The sequence below is a fragment of the Desmodus rotundus genome, chromosome 3 (genome assembly GCF_022682495.2).
Source record: "Desmodus rotundus isolate HL8 chromosome 3, HLdesRot8A.1, whole genome shotgun sequence".
Lineage (NCBI taxonomy): Eukaryota > Metazoa > Chordata > Mammalia > Chiroptera > Phyllostomidae > Desmodus > Desmodus rotundus.
In genome coordinates, this window is record NC_071389.1 from 98,847,792 (window position 1) to 98,864,849 (window position 17,058).

Here is a 17,058-nt window from a genome sequence, read left to right on the forward strand (position 1 = left end):
TTTGCTGCTGGACTCTTCCCTTCTTTCCCCCACTCCATTAGGATGATTTGAGACCTGAAAGAAGACAATACACACAGGATATATTCTACTGATTTGGGGAGAGAGAAAGATAGGCGTTGGTTTAAGAGACAAGAATTGATAGGTTGCCTCTTGCTTGTGCCCCACCTGGGGATCCAACCGACACTTAGAAGTCCTTTCAAGGCAGAGGTGGACATGATAGGGGTTAAGCCCCTTAGTCATCTAGATGGAAGAAAGTTCCCACCAATGAATGGGCCAAAACCCACCAGGACACAAATACAAAAGAAGAGTCCACATAACCCACACAGGGGACATTCCTAGAGCATCCTCATGAAGAGATCAAAGAGGCTGCACCACGGGGGTTCTCTCCACCGGGGAGAAACGAAAACTGCTGGAGACAAATCCACCCTCCTTTTATTTAAGTTTGTGGCTACCCACCACAGGCCGCAGCAAAGGGATGGTGTTGCATACTGGCGTAATGCAAAGAGTGTAACAACATCCGCATCATGGGAATACCAGAAGAAGAAGAGAATGACCAAGGCATCAAGAACCTATCTGAAAAAATGACCGAAAAGTTCCCTAATCTGGTGAAGGAAAAAGTCACACAAGTCCAGGAAGCACAGAGAGTCCCAATCAAGTTGGACCCCAAGAGGCCTACACAGAGACATATTTAAAATGACCAGGCTTAAAGACAAGGAGATATTTCAAAAGCCACGAGATAAAACAGGTAGTTACCTACAAGAGAACATTTATTAGACTGTTATCTGATTTCTCGACAGAAACATTTCAGGTCAGAAAGGAGTGGCATGAAATATTCAAGGTGATGAAATCCAAGAACCTACAACCAAGACTACTTTACCCAGCAAGGCTATCATTTAAAATCTAAGAAGAGATAAAGAGCTTCACAGACCACAAAAAGCTAAAGGAGTTTGTTAAGACCAAACCAGTAGTGCAAAAAATTTTAAAAGACCTTGCTTTAAGAAGAGAAAAAGAAAAAGGGAAAAAAACACAGAGGAAAATAGTGTAATAATAAAATGGCACTAAACTTATCTATCAATGATCACCTTAAATGTAAATGTCTTCAATATTGCAAGCAAAAGACATAGGGGAGCTGAATGGATAAGAAAACAGGAATCGCATATATGCTGCCTCAAGAGATCCAACTCAGATCAAAAGATACACACAGACTAAAAGCAAAGTACTGGAAAAAGATATTTCATGCAAATGGGAAGGAAAAAAATTGGGGGTAACAGTACTTATATCTGACAAAATAGACACTAAAATCAATGCTATAGTAAGAGACAAAGAAGGACACTACATAATGATAAAGAGAACAATCCAACAAGAGGATATAACCCTACTAAGCATTTATGGACCCAACACAGGGACACCTAAATACCTTAAGCCACAGGTGGCAAACACAAGGCCTGTGGGCCGAATCTGGCCCTCCACCTTGTTTTATCCGGCCTGGCAACTTGTTTCTACCCGGCAGCAGCACCGAGCTCCTTGCCACCAGTTAAGAAGTAGTTACATTTATACAGTTCTAAAATTACATTCAGCCCTTTGAAGGCAACCTCGAGGCTGATGTGGCCCCCAGTGAAAACAGTTTGACACCCCTGCCTTAAGCAAATCATGATGGACATAAGGGAGAGATCAAAAGAAAAACAGTCATAGTTGGGGATTTTAACACTCCATTGACTTCAATGGGTAGATCTTCCACACAGAAAATAAACAAGGAGACAGTGGCCTAAAATGACACATTAGATCAAATGGACTTAACTGCTATCTTCAGAGCATTTCATCCCAAAGCAGCAAGATGTACATACTTTTCAAGTGTGTATGGAACATTTTTAAAATAGACCACATATCATGACACAAAACAAGTCTCAATAAATTTAAGAAGATGGAAATCATATCAAGCATCTTCTCTGACCACAATGCTATGAAACTAGAAATCAACACAAGAAAAACACTGAAAAATATGCAAAGACATGGTAGCTAAATAACATGTTATTAAACAATGAATGGGTCAAAAATGAGATCAAGGAAGAAATAAAAAGATGCCTTGATACAAATGAAAATGAGTACACAAATCCAAAACCTGTGGGACAAAGGGAAAGCAATCTGAAGAAGGAAATTCATGGCATTACGTGCCTATCCACAAAAAGAAAAGCTCAAATAAACAACCTAACTTTACATTTAAAGGAGACTGAAAAAGAACAACAAACAAAGCCAAAGTAAGTAGAAGGAAGGAAATAATTAAGGTCAAAGCAGAAAAAAATGAAAAAGAGTCTAAAAAAGCAATGCAAAAGACTAACATAACCAAAAGCTGGTTCTTTGAAAAGATAAACAAGATTGACAGACTTTTAACTAGACTTACCAAGGAAAAAAAGAAGGGACCCGAATAAATAAAATCAGAAATGAAAGGGGAGATATAACAACTGACACACACACACACACACACAAAAAATAGAAAAGATTGTTCATGAAAATATTATGAACTCTATGCCAAAAAACTGGACAACCTGGACAATATAGATACAATCCTAGAAACATACAATCTCCCAAAACTAAATAAGGAAGAATCAGATAATCTGAATAGAAAGATTACACCTAATGAAACTGAAGCAGCAATTAAAAAACTCCCAACAAACAAATGCCCTGGAATGGATGGCTTCACAGGTGAATTTTACCAAACATTCCAAGAAGAACTAACACCTCTCCTCAAACTATTTCACAAAATTCAAGAGAAGGGAAGGCTCCCAAAGTCATTTTACAAGGCCAGCATTATCTCAATCCCAAAGCCATATAAAGACACTACAAAGAAAGAAAGCTATAGGCCAATATCCCTGATGAACAAAGATGCTAAAATCCTCACAAAATATTAACAAACCTAATACAGCAATGCATCAAAAGACCATACACCATGATCAATTGGGATTTATTATAGGAAATCACACTCATAAATCAATAAATGTGATTCAACATAAAAACAGAATGAAAATAAATAAAAACCACATGATCATATCAACACATGTAGAAAAAGCATTTGATAAAATCTAGCACCTATTTATGATAAAAATTCTCAGCAAAGAGGGAATAGAGGGAACATACCTAAACATAATAAAGGCCATATATCACAGGTGGCACACACAAGGCCCGCAGGCCAAATCCGGCCCAGTACCTTGTTTCTACCTGGCAGCAGCGCCAAGCTCTCGCTTAACTGTTAAGCAGTAGTTACACCTGTACAGTCCCAAAATTACATTCAGGACTTGGAAGGCAACCACAAGGCTGATGTGGGCCCTGGTGAAAATGAGTTTGACACCTGTGCCATATATAATAAACTCACTGACAACATCATACTTAACGGGTAAAGACTAAGAATGTTCCCCTTAAGATAGGGAACAAGACAGGGATGTCTGCTTTCACCTCTCTTATTCAGCATAGTACTGGAAGTCCTAGCCACAGCAATCAGATAAGAAGAAGAAATAAAAAGCATCCAATTGGAAAGGAAGAAGTAAAACTGTCTTTATTTGCAGATGACATGATCCTGTCATAGAGAAGCCCGGCGATTCCTCCAAGAAACTACTGGAACTGATGAATGAATTCAGCAAAGTATCAGGATACAAAATTAATATCCAGAAATCAGTTACATTTGTATATGCAAATAATGAACTAACTGGAAGGGAAATTAAGAAAACAATCCCATTCGCAATTGCTACAAAAAGAATAAAACACCTAGGAAGAAACCTAACAAGGATGTAAAAGACCTATACTCAGAAAATTACCAGTACAAGATATCAAAGAAAGAAACTGAAAAAGATACAAATTAATGGAAGCACATAATGTGTTCATGGATAAGAATTAACATGGATAAGAAGAATGTAGACTGGTGCAGCCACTGTGGAAAGCAGTATGGAGACACTCCCCCAAATTAAAAATGTATCTGCCTTTTGACCCAGAGATCCCACTTCTGGGAATATATCCAAAGGAACTCAAAACACTAATTTGAAAGAATATAAGCACCCTATGTTCATTGCAGCATTATTTACTAGTGCCAAGATATGGAAGCAGCCCAAGTGTCCATCAGTACCTGAGTAGATGAAATAACTATGGGATATTTGAACACCGGAATACCACTAAGCTGTAACAAAAAAGAAAATTTTACCCTTTGCAAGAGTAAGGATGGACCTGTAGAACATTATGCTAAGTGAAATAAGCCAGTCAGAGAAAGACAAATACCATATGATTTCACTCATAAATGGAATCTAATGAATAAATTGAACTAACAAGGAAAATGGGGACAGACTCATAGATGGAGAGCAGGATGACAGCTGGCGGTGGGATGTGAGAGGGTAGAGGGATTGAGCAAAAAGGAAAAAGCACTCATGGATATGGATAACAGTGTGGTGATTGCCCAGGTGAGGGTGGTACAAGAGGACTAAATGAAACAAAATATAATAAGATTTTATATTTATAAAACAAAAAGTAATACATTTCAAAAAAACATTTGAAAATAAATAAAATGTGACCCCAGCTAGTGTAGCTGATGGTTTGAGCTTCTACTCAGGATGCAAAAAGCTGCAATGAAGGTCACTCTCAACCTACCATCAAGGAAAATCTGAATAATCTATAAAATTATTATCTTTCTTGAGCTAGTCAAAGACCTGAAGTCACATGACACGAAGTAAATGAACATTTTTCTCCTTCAAAGAAGGACAGAACACATAAACTATTCACTTTTGGTTAAACATAGAGGAAGAAAGCAGCCACCATACTAGTGGATAAGAAGAAATCAATTAAAATTCTGACAAATTCTTAAAGGACAAATGTGAAGTAGAGTATCATTTAGAGCAGATGCAAACCTGAGACACTAAGGGTTTCCATTAGAAAGACTGGAGTCATGTCAGCAAACTGGAGAGCTCCCCTCAGTGGCATAGGCATACAGAGGCAATCAGCTGCTACTGGGTTACAAAATGAAGCCAGAACTCTTTTATGGTGGGAAGCAAAAACTCTAAACTGTTGAAGAAGCAGCAGGAAAGCAATGGGGGCGGGGGCGGGGGGGATTCCCTTACTTCTGAGGGAGGAAGAGAAGTCAAACCCATATAACTCTGGGAGAGGAGCAGTAAATACTCCTGCTACCAAGACAGAGATCCGTTGCTTTGGGAAGATGGGCAGAGGCAAAAGCTTCTGGGAGGAGACTGGAAACTCACTGGGCCCAGGAACCTACATTAATACCAAGCCTATGTCCACTACCACTGCAGGAGGGACAAGGAACTCTCTCTCACCCAAGACCATTCGCAGACCCAGGCTGACTCTGGCTGCAGTGGGAAGAAGCAATAGAAACACTGGAAAGCCCTACCCACAAGGTACAGGTCCAAAGGACCTGCCCAATACTGGGGACAAACCACGAAAACAGAACTCCTTTTACTCCCACAATGAACCTAGCACCAAGTAATAGCATCAGTATCTACTGCTGGTGGCACATCAAGTGTACAGAGAAAGAGTCCCCTCTGAGGTGCAAACACATAGGGACTTACTAAAAGCTGAGAGTGGAGCTGGAACACTGAGGAAAACCCTCCAGCTTCCAAAACTCCATTTTAAGCATAAGAAAGAACTGAATTGAACTCACTACTAGAAGATATGGCAGGAAGTTTCCCCACAAAATAACCCCAGATATAGCACAAATTGTGGAAAAGAAAAATTAAGAGGAAGATTTGAAGGAGGCCAAAACAACATGTACAAAGTAACACTGTAACAGACTTTTTGTCACAACCTATGCATCCAAAAGACACTGGAAGGAATCTTTAAAGATGTGAAAGAAAAGCTGTCAACCCAGTTGTCAATGATCAACAACACATTCCTGGTTTTCCTCTTACCTCTCAGACAGTTTCTTTTCTAATTCCTTTACAAGATCTTTCTCTTTCATTCAGCAGTACATTTTAGAATTCCTCATGGTTCAGTTCAAGTCCTTTTCTATTTTCATATTTTGCTCACAATTTAATTCTATACTCTTTCCATAGGCACTCTCATTCCTGTTCAAGGCTTTAATTTCTACTTTCTAGCATATCACTCCAGTGTTGTATCTCCTACTTACACTGTTTCTGAGCTGCCTATTTTATATTTTTACTTCAGTGTTTCACAGGTACTCAAATTCAACATATCCAAACTGAGGTTATCACTTCACCTGACCTGCTCCTCCTCCGTCTTTCCCTATCTCAAAAAGTTATTGCTAGATTGGTCCTAACCTCAATGTCTCTGGTTATATTTTGTTTGCTCTTTTCTTCTGTTGATTATGTTCCAGTGAAAGGTGAGATCATATGGTATTTGTCCCTCACCGTCTGGCTTATTTCACTTAGCATAATGCTCTCCAGTTCCATCCTTGCTGTCGCAAAGGGTATAAGCTCCTTCTTTGGGGAGGGGACAGTGAGGAGAGGGGATTACAGGAACTACTATAAAGGACACATGGACAAAATCAAGGGGGAGGGTGGAGGTGGGGGAGGGAGAGGGGTTCGGCTGGGGTGGGGTGGAGGGATGGGGAGAAAAGGCATACAACTGTAATTGAATAATAATAAAAATTTTTTTTAAAAAGTTATTGCCTGTTAATGGCTCCTGACCCCTCTTATTTATACCATGCCCATTCAATTGTGCTTCCTAAATATCCCCAAATACATCCACCTCTCTACCTCAGCTGCCATTATTCTAGTCCAAACTACAAATTTCTGTCCGGGCTAGTGTAGATCAGTGGACTGACCACTGGCCTGCAAATGCAAAGGTCGCTGGTTGGATTCCCAGTTAAGGCACATGCCTGGGTTGCAGGCCAGGTCCCCAGTTGGGGCGTGTGAGAGGCAACCAATCTATCAACGTATCTCTCACACATCAATGTTTCTCTTCCTCTCTCTCTCTCCCTCCCTTCCCCTCTCTAAAATAAAAAAAAAAATCTTTTTTTTTTTTGATTTTTTCACTTTTTTTTTTTTTATTGTTATTCAATTACAGTTGTATGCCTTTTCTCCCCATCCCTCCACCCCACCCCAGGTGAACTCACCTCCCTCCCCCACCTCCACCCTCCCCCTTGGTTTTGTCCATGTGTCCTTTATAGTAGTTCCTGTAATCCCCTCTTCCCACTGTCCCCGCCCCCCCCCGCCCTGGCTATTGTTAGATTGTTCTTAACTTCAATGTCTCTGGTTATATTTTGTTTGCTTTTTTCTTCTATTGATTATGTTCCAGTCAAAGGTGAGATCATATGGTATTTGTCCCTCACCACCTGGCTTATTTCCCTTAGCATAATGCTCTCCAGTTTCATCCATGCTGTTGCAAAGGGTATAAGCTCCTTCCTTCTCTCTGCTGTGTAGAATTCCATTGTGTAAATATACCATAGATTTGGATCCACTCGTTTGCTGATGGGCACTTAGGTTGCTTCCAGTACTTGGCTATTGTAAATTGTGCTGCTGTGAACATTGGGGTGCACAGGTTCTTTTGGATTGGTGTTTCAGTGTTCTTAGGGTATAATCCCAGCAGCGGAATTGCTGGGTCAAAGGGCAGTTCCATTTTTAGTGTTCTGAGGAAATTCCATATTGTTTTCCACAGTGGCCTCACCAGTCTGCATTCCCACCAACAGTGCACTAGGGTTCCCTTTTCTCCGCATCCTCTCCAACATTTGTTTGTGGATTTGTTTATGTTGGCCATTCTGACTGGTGTGAGATGATACCTCATTGTGGTTTTGATTTGCATCTCTCTGATGGCTAGTGATGCTGAGCATCTTCTCATATGTCTCTGGGCCCTCTGTATGTCTTCCTTGGAGAAGTGTCTGTTCAAGTCCTTTGCCCATTTTTTAATTGGGTTGTTTGTCTTCCTGGAGTGGAGTCGTGTGAGTTCTTTATATATTTTGGAGATCAGGCCCTTGTCTGAGGGATCATTGGCAAATATGTTTTCCCATACTGTTGGTTCTCTTTGTAATTTGGTGCTGTTTTCTTTAGCCCTGCAGAAACTTTTTATTTTGATGAGGTCCCATTTGTTTATTCTTTCCTTTATGTCCCTTGCTTTAGGGGATGTGTCTGTGAGGATGTTGCTGCGTGGAATGTCTGAGATTTTCCTGCCAATGTTTTCCTCAAGGACTTTTATGGTGTTACGGCTTATATTTAAGTCTTTTATCCATCTGGAATTTATTTTCGTGTATGGCGTAAGTTGGTGATCGAGTTTCATTTTTTGCACGTAGCTGTCCAGATCTCCCAACACCATCTGTTGGAAGAGACTGTTTTTGCTCCATTTTATGCTCCTGCCTCCTTTGTCAAATATTAATTGATCGTATAGGTTTGAGTTTCTTTCTGGGCTCTCTATTCTGTTCCATTGGTCTATGTGCCTGTTTTTATGTCAGTACCAGGCTGTTTTGATTACAGTGGCCTTGTAATACAGTGTGATATCAGGTATTGTGATCCCTCCTGCTTTGTTCTTCTTTCTCAAAATTGCTGCTGCTATTCGAGGTCGTTTATGGTTCCATATGAATTTCTGCAATGTTTGTTCTATATCTGTGAAATATGTCATGGGTACTCTAATAGGGATTGCATTGAATCTATAAATTGCTTTGGGTAGTATGGCCATTTTGATGATGTTAATTCTTCCAATCCATGAACATGGTACATGCTTCCATTTGTTTGTGTCTTCCTTAATTTCTTTCTTCAGTGTTGTGTAGTTTTCTGAGTACAGGTCTTTTACCTCCTTGGTTAGGTTGATTCCTAGGTACTTTATTTTTCTTGTTGCTATATCGAATGGGATTTTTTTCCTGATTTCTGTTTCTGCAGTTTCGTTGTTGGTGTACAGGAATGCCTTTGATTTCTGGGTATTGACTCTGTATCCAGCTATTTTGCCAAATTCATTTATTAGGTCGAGTAGTTTTTGAGTGGAGTCTATAGGGTTTTCCATGTACACTATCATGTCGTCTGCAAACAGTGACAGTTTCATTTCCTCCTTTCCAATTTGGATGCCTTTTATTGCTTTTTCTTGTCTGACTGCTGTGGCTAGGACTTCCAATACTATGTTGAATAGGAGTGGTGAGAGAGGGCATCCTTGTCTAGTTCCTGATCTTAGTGGGAAAGCTCTAAGTAAAAAATAAAATCTTAAAAAAAAAATCCAAAAAACTATACACTTCTGTTGCATGAACATCTTGCTGGCTAGTCATTTACCCTGTAGCATCCTGAATAATTCTTTACAGAAAGGGTGTCACACTTCTGCCTTCATTAGGCTCTGCTTAAAACCTTCCAATAGCTTTACATGGGTCTTAGGTCTGTGATCAAACTCCTTATAACAAACTCCACATAATGCGGATCTTTCATAATTTGCTTCATCTTGCACTACACTCCCTTGTTTTTCCCTTCTCTAATCACTCTGACCTCCTGTCAGCGGCTCACAGATGCCATGCTCCCTCCTAGCACAGTGCCTCCCACAAGCTGTTCTGTCGAAGACCTCTTTGTTTATGCCTATTCATTTTTCAAATGTCAGTTAAAGTTTCAGGAAATCATTCCATGTTCTCCCTGAAAGTTAAATTCCTGATGTTTGCTTCAACAGCATTATGGAACTCTTCTCTGGAACATTTCACACAGGCACAGTTTTAGATTCATTTCTGTGATTATTTAATACTCAACTTCTCCACTAGGCTATAAATTCCATGAGGATCAAGACTTTCATCTGCTTTTGTTCACAACTTAATTTTAATGCTTGGTGCATAGTACACATGTATAATAAATTTTTATTGAATGAAAGAATGATATAGAGAACATAGGCTTAAATGTAAGCCATAATAATGACATGAAACTTTCAGAGATATTTGGTATTTACTTACCAAGAAGAGAGAAAATGTAAACTCAAACTATAGACTGAAAACAATACCTAAAAAAATGAATTTGTAAAATATCTTACCTAGACACAAATTCACTTAGTTCTGAATATGCGGTGGGCTCCATTATAATGTTGAGGTCAGTAATAACAGAAGATAAATTCTCCTGATTCTACAATTTTAAAAAAGTTTATGTATCAGAGCACAGTAAACATTCAAATAAAATAAAGACAAAAATAATTTTAAAATTTATGCAAAATGAAATGCCACCAAGTAACTGGAAAAGGTAATCTATAGAAGGTACTGAAAATATTGGTTATTTGTTAAATGAATGAAATCAGACCCTTGCTCCATACCAAAAACTAAAATTAACTTCAAGGGAATTACTCACTTAAATGTTAACTAATTACTGAGCAAGAAAACACTTTCTACAAAACAGTAATTAAAAACAGTAATCTACAAAACAGTAATTTAAAAAGCAAGCAAATTAGATAAAAACTCAGAATACCTATATAAAAATAACTTTATAACTAAAAGAGAAGCAATAAACTGAGGGAAAATTTTACCATAAACATAACAAAGAGGAAAACTGAAAAGAAAAAGGCAGGGCACATTAACTAAAAACTCAAAGGTGAAAGACAATTTACATGGAAAACAATGTTCACTCTCATTAGTAACAAAATAAATGTAAATTAAAACAATGAGATGAGATTTTTTTTTTCTATAAAACCATTTGGGCAATGCATAACTTAAAATATTCAGTCTCCATCCCAACAATTTGACTTCTAAGAAACTATCCTGACGTAGTAAGAAATGAAGACAAAGTTTTCTGGCTATTTATTACAAAAAGCAAAAAGCAACTCAATATTCAACCATGGGGATTGCTAAGTAAACTTACATATTTTGAAATGCAATTCACATTTTCTTCTTTACTCTAGTAAATTTTCTTCTACTATATATTTGCCTATAATTTCTTTCACTTTTTTCTCTTCTTGTTTTTTAAAAAATCATGTATTGACTCTCTGTTTTCTGTCTTCTAGCTTTTTCATCTTCTCGGTTCTTCTTAAAGGTGATTTTACTCAAGCCTATCCTTTATATTTTACTCCTGGCTACTTCTAATATAGTTTTCAGGACTATAATCATTATATCCCTCCATCTCTCCTTCCTTTCTTCCTACCCTAACCTTCCCTCCCTCCCTTCTTCCTTCCTTCCTCTCAACCCTGTTTTTTTCTTTTTTTAACATCACCCAAGGACATGCCCACTGATTTTTTATTTTGATATTTTTTAGACAGCAGAGAAGGAAAGGAGGGAGAGAAGGAGAGAAACATTGATGTGAGAAAGAAACATCAATTGTTTGCCCTTCGTATGTGCCTTGGGCGGGGACTGAACCCGCAACCCAGGTATGTACCCTGACTGGGAATCAAACCGTGACCTTTCGGTCTATGGAACAACATACCAACCAAGCCACATCGCCTGGGGCCTCTCTGTTACTCTTATTCAATTTTCTTTAAATACTTTCATTTGAGAGTTAAGGCAATTTTATATAGCATGTTCTTGTATTTCCTGGATTAATTGTTCCAAAGTGAACTCTTCTGTATTTTCTTATTAATTTCTCTTATGGTAGTATTTTTGCATAGGTAATGATGCAACAACTCTGCATCATCTTTGTGCTCTGAACTCTGTGGCTCCTATTTATTAATAGGAGTAAGTCTAAAAATTTTTACTATTTCCTAGGAACAGAGTGAATGGGTACTCCTTGATGCTTCTCCATTTGTCTGGGTACTATCTGACTTGTTTCTTTGTATTTGAGCTGCTGGAGAAATGGATATTGATGGTTTATAATCTTTGTTTAGTTTTTCAGCTACTAAGGGTATAGTGGGGATTGTTAGTTTTAAGTAGGCATCTACCACTCTATATCTAATTAAAAACATACATTTCAGAGGCACGATTACAATTCAATAATAAAAAGACAACCCAATTAAAAACCGAGCAAAAGATCTCAAAAGACATTTCTTCACAGATGATAGATAATGGCCAGCAGGCATGTGAAAAGATGTTCAATATCACTAGTCATCTAATAGTTCAATTTGACTCAGTATTCTACTCTTAGATATATAGCCAAGAAAATTGAAAACATGTCTACTTAAAAACTTGTACATGAATGTTTATAGCAAGATTCTTCATAACAGCCAAAAGTGAAAACAACTTCAAATGTCCATTAACTAATGAATGAACAAAATGTGATATAACCTGAAATTGGGTTATTCAGCCAAAAAAGAATGAAGTGATGATACATGCTACAATATGAATGAACCTTGAAAACATAAAGTTAAAGAAGTCAACTGAAAAGACCACATACTATAATTCCATTCACACGAACTGTCTGGAACAGACAGATCCACAGAGAGAAAACACATTAGCTGTTGCTTAGATCTGGGCAAAAGGAGGGGGACTGAGTGGTGATAAAAGAGTATTTAGTTTCTTTTGTTTTTCTTAAGATTTTATTCATTTATTTTTAGAGAGAGTGGAAGGGAAGGAGAAAGAGAGGGAGAGAAACATCAATGTGAGAGAGAAATATCAATTGGTTGTTGCTCCTTTGCATCCTGGCCAGGGACCAAACCCGCAAGCAGGAATGTGCCCTGAAATCGAACTGAACGATTGACCTTTGGCTTTCTGGGACAACGTCCAACCAACTGAGCCACCCAGTCAGGGCTGGAGTTTCTTTTTGAGGTGATAATTTCCTAAAAATTGATGAAGTGATGGTTGCAAAACTCTGAATATACTAAAAACTACTAAGTGTACTATGGATGAATTATACAGTGTATGAATTATATCTCAATAGAGCTGTTACAAAAAAGAAAAAAAATCTGAGTCATGTCTTATCTTTTGTTTGAGTACGTGTGGGCGTATAGATTTTGGCCTTTCACGGATTGGGAGAGGGAAATAATCCTGTCAGCATAAAGCCTATGATTTACTGGCCCTCTATTATTTATTTTTGGGGGGAGGGGCCGGTCTGGATTCTGTTCAGACACTGAAAAGCTGACTTCAAGATATAGTTTTCCTATCTCTCTCTGGCATGTCACACTGCTAACCAGGTCAATCTTCCCTAGTTGGTGAACAAGGGAAGGGAGCTTATAAACAAGCTGACTTCGAACACACCGTGTGAAGCTGAGCAGAGCATTCCTTTCTACCACCATCCATTTCACTTAAGTCCAAAGTTTTCATTCTTCTCTTCAACTTAAGAATTGTGAGTAGAATCATTCAGGAAATGGTCCCACTAACTTTGTAAAATTTATATACTGCTTATGAAGCACCCTATATCAAATTTCAGTGTTTTCTTTTACTTGAATTTCAATGTATTCCTATTAGGTACATTTTCTTTGCTGCATATGATATAGGATTTATTTTATTTTATTTTTTATTTTTGACTTTAGAGAGAGGGGAAGGGAGGGATGAAGAAAGAGAGGAAGAGAAACATTGATGTGAGAGAGAAACATCAATCAGTGCTTTCTGTACTTCCATACGTGTCCTGATGGGGGACCAAACCAACAACCCAGACACGTGCCCCAACCAGGAATCTAACCAGCGACCTTTCATTTCACAGGATGACACCCAGCCAACTGAGCCACACTGGCAGGAGCAAGATTTTATTCTTTTTAATTAAAAAATTTCTACTTGGCCCTGACCAGTGTGGCTGAGTTGGTTCAGTGTTGTCCCGCAAAGTGAAGGGTCACCAGATTGATTCCTAAGCCAGGGCACATGCCTGGGTCGCAGGCCCAGTCCTCTGGTTGGGGTGCAAGCGAGGGGCAGAAGATGAATGTTTCTCTCACACGTCAATGCTTCTCTCCCTCTATTTCTCTCTTCCTACACCTCTCTCTAAAAATAAATAAATAAAATCTTTAAAAATTAATAATAAAAATAAAGTTCCCTCTTGGGCTTCAGGAAGAAAAGTTATGAAAACACTGTCAATCTGTCCCTTTCCCCCCACATTCCCACCCATTACATTTATCATGTTGCATGGACTATGAATGCCGACACATGTCAATTCTTATGTTCTTGCAACTCTGTAAAAACAGTACAGCACTAAGAATACCAGACAGTAAATCTGGGGAACCGAGATGAATGTTCCAACCACCTATGACAACAACAGCTATGTCAACATGGGTAATCATTCAAATCCTCCAACTATATTTCTGTTAAAAAACAAGGGGGTTGACCTAGATAATCTATAAAGCCACTTTTGTTTCCAACATTCTATTATGGTGTTAACTCATTTTGGCTTCTAACATTGTATTACCATGATTTTATTACAACCACATTCTATGAAGACAGAGATTATTTAAATTTTCTGATAGCTAAACATCTCCCTCTAGTGGAAATTTTGTTAAAAAAATGTTTTAGGACACAAAGCTGTGTCTTCATTGATTTTTTTCTATCAGTCTCAATTATAAAAATCTGCTCAACAAGTAAAATGGTAAAACCATTTTAAAAGGCAATGTGGTACTATCAATCAGAATTTACAAGTACATCTCCTTTGACCTAACATTCTACTAGAAATATATTTCTAAAGATATACTTTACTTGTATGAGAGGGCCTAGAATATGTGAGGATTTACCATTAAATAATAAAAATTAAAAAAAATTCTCATTACCACATTACATCATAATTCTAAGCAACAAAAACAAAAAATAAGATAGTTCTTTGTTCACTTCTCCTCCAAAAAAGCCTGAGTCCCACATATGACTTATCTCTAAAATCTTGCTGATTCAAGAGTTCTTTGTGATTGCTCTCAATATCTTGCTTACCAGTCTGGTCCTCAAGAAGAATCATAAAATTGTAAAGGGGCAGAGAGAAAATGAGTGTTACTAACATAGCCAGGGAGAATATGCTCTTTCTGCAGCCAAGTAAGACTGAGCAGTTCAAAAACACCTACATACTTTGAAACTGGAACAGTGACAATGCACGTCTCTTTAGAGGCTTGGCAATTACTGTGTTCTGTGTCTTTCAGTGAATATCAACTCTTCCTCTTAGATTTTGTCCCTACATCTGCTAAAGCATATGGGACAGAAACTGCTGGCATCCCTAATTCTTCACTTCTTTTATGACTCGAATTTTCACTAGGTATATGCCCATGAAAAATGAAAACTAAATTTCCAGCCTCCCTTGTACTAAATTATTAGCCAAGAGAATGTAGATAAAAATTATGAGTGTTACAATTTTCTAAAAGTGTCCTTCAAAGGAAAAGGTAAACCCTTGTTTACCTACTTTGGTCCTTAAGGCTGAAATGCTACAGTGATTCACACCATGATCCGGAAGCCATGTGGGTGATGGCAGAGCCTGATTATCAAGAAGCCCTTGGAAAAACTTACATGACAATTTATTTAAGCAACAGAGAAATAGACTTCTAGTACCTGAAAGTGCCTTCATTTTTAGGTTTTTGTCATGTGCAGCTCAACTAATTCTAATTTGTTAAGTGTGTGAGCTAACTGTATTACCTTGGGCCATTAGTAAGTGGTCAGAAAATTTTCAATCATGCTTCGGTGGTAGGGAATCAGAATATTAGCTTAAAACACTATTGACAGGGAAGTAAGGGCTAGGCTGGTGCTGCCACTACCTGGTAGGAGGCAGGAAATATGGCCTCTGCAGCAGGAGGAGCAGGGCCTGTGTGCTAGGGACCACATGGCTCTGGTTCTGTCTGTGCTACCTAACAGCAGCCACCTAGGACCAGCAAGCCCAACCACTGTGGGTGCTGCAGGAGCCCAGTGCCAGTTCACCCTTGGAAGGCCATTGGTCAGGCAGTAGCCATTCTTCAGAAGCATACCATGTTATAAAAAAATGTCCCCAAACTGTGACCTCGTCTTTGATTTGGCTCACAATGGGATCAAACTACTGTCTGATGCTTTCCTTCACAACCCTCAGGGGACCAAAGTATGCAAATTTTTAAAAAATGAAGTTAAAATATACAGTCTAAGAACAACAACAGAAAAGGAAGTCTATTTTACCATCTCTCTCTGGCCAAGCCCTACTAATGAGCACACCAATCAATATTTGGGCACAACCCATCCAGATCCACTGAGCAATTCGTTCACCTCAACTTCAGAGGACAATCTCTCTTTTCAATTGTACTTTTGGACAAACATCCCAAGGGCAAGCCTGATAACTCATGGAATGACTGTGAAAACAGATGAACACCTGTAGCAGAAAAAGCCTGCAGGACCCAAAGGCTACTAGCACACCCCTGAGCAGTGTCCTGGGTAATGTATATACTGACGGTACAGACCTTCTTAGATATGGAACAGGACATCGAGCCTATGACTTCGCCACCTGACACAGACTGTAGGCATGGCCCAATAATGGAGGCTAGAATGCAGGTGAGCATTTGGAGTTTCACTACTCTGAGTTTAGGATCATATTAGCTACAAAGAAAATGCAGTTGGTCCTTTTGTAATGCAAGCTTCCACAATGGGACAACACCCATGAGTTTCTGGGGTGCACTAGGAGAAGCCTGGGGTCCTGGCCACAAGCCATCCATCCTAAAGGAGACTAACCCATTTGGGTCCATGTTCTCTTTCATTTTTCAGCAGATGATCATGCAGAACAATGACATCATTTTAGTGACATGGATCCAAGGCCTGGTGCCAACCTGGGAACAATGTGCCTCCCTAGGGTCACTCATTACCTATGCCCCTGACTGTGTCCTATTCTGCTCAACCAGCCTTGGCAATGTCACGCTGTCGGATGTTCTTGGTCACCCTGGCAGTGTTGAAAGGGAAACCCTGGCTGGATACCTCAGTTAGATAGAGTGCCATCCTGATACGCCAAGGTTGCAGTTTTGATACCTGTTCAGGACACATACAAGAATCAACCAATGAATGCATAAATAAGTGGAAAAACAAGTTGATGTTTCTCTCTCCCTCCACCCCCACTTTCTCTCTCTCTCAAATCAATAAATACAAAATTTTTTTTAAAAGAAAGGGGACACTGTGACAGAGCTAGATGGGAGCTCTGTCATCTGATGAGGGGCCTAGAAATTCCTCAGCTAATTCTCACTCAGCCTGCCAGCATCAGTGATGATAATCAGGATATGAACTGAAAAGAGTTATCAAGAAGCAAATCCTCTGCTCCAAATAACTGGACCCAGGAACTCCTGACTAGTTCCTAAGGAGGTAAGGCCCTGATTACTAAAGATCAACTCCTGTCCCACACAAGA

General features: G+C 38.9%; 1 protein-coding gene across 3 annotated transcripts in view; it reads right to left on the reverse strand.

The window, feature by feature from the left end:
• CENPP (centromere protein P) overlaps nucleotides 1-17,058 on the reverse strand; it is a 306,566-nt gene that overhangs the window by 262,669 nt on the left and 26,839 nt on the right. For 2 of the 3 annotated variants that reach the window (XM_024580770.3, XM_053920607.1), the window contains exon 4: nucleotides 9,931-10,019. The exons of the other annotated variant lie outside the window; for it this stretch is intronic. In XM_024580770.3, coding sequence (XP_024436538.1) covers nucleotides 9,931-10,019 — 89 coding nt within the window. The remainder of the gene's footprint in view (nucleotides 1-9,930; nucleotides 10,020-17,058) is intronic. 3 annotated transcript variants of the gene reach the window in all.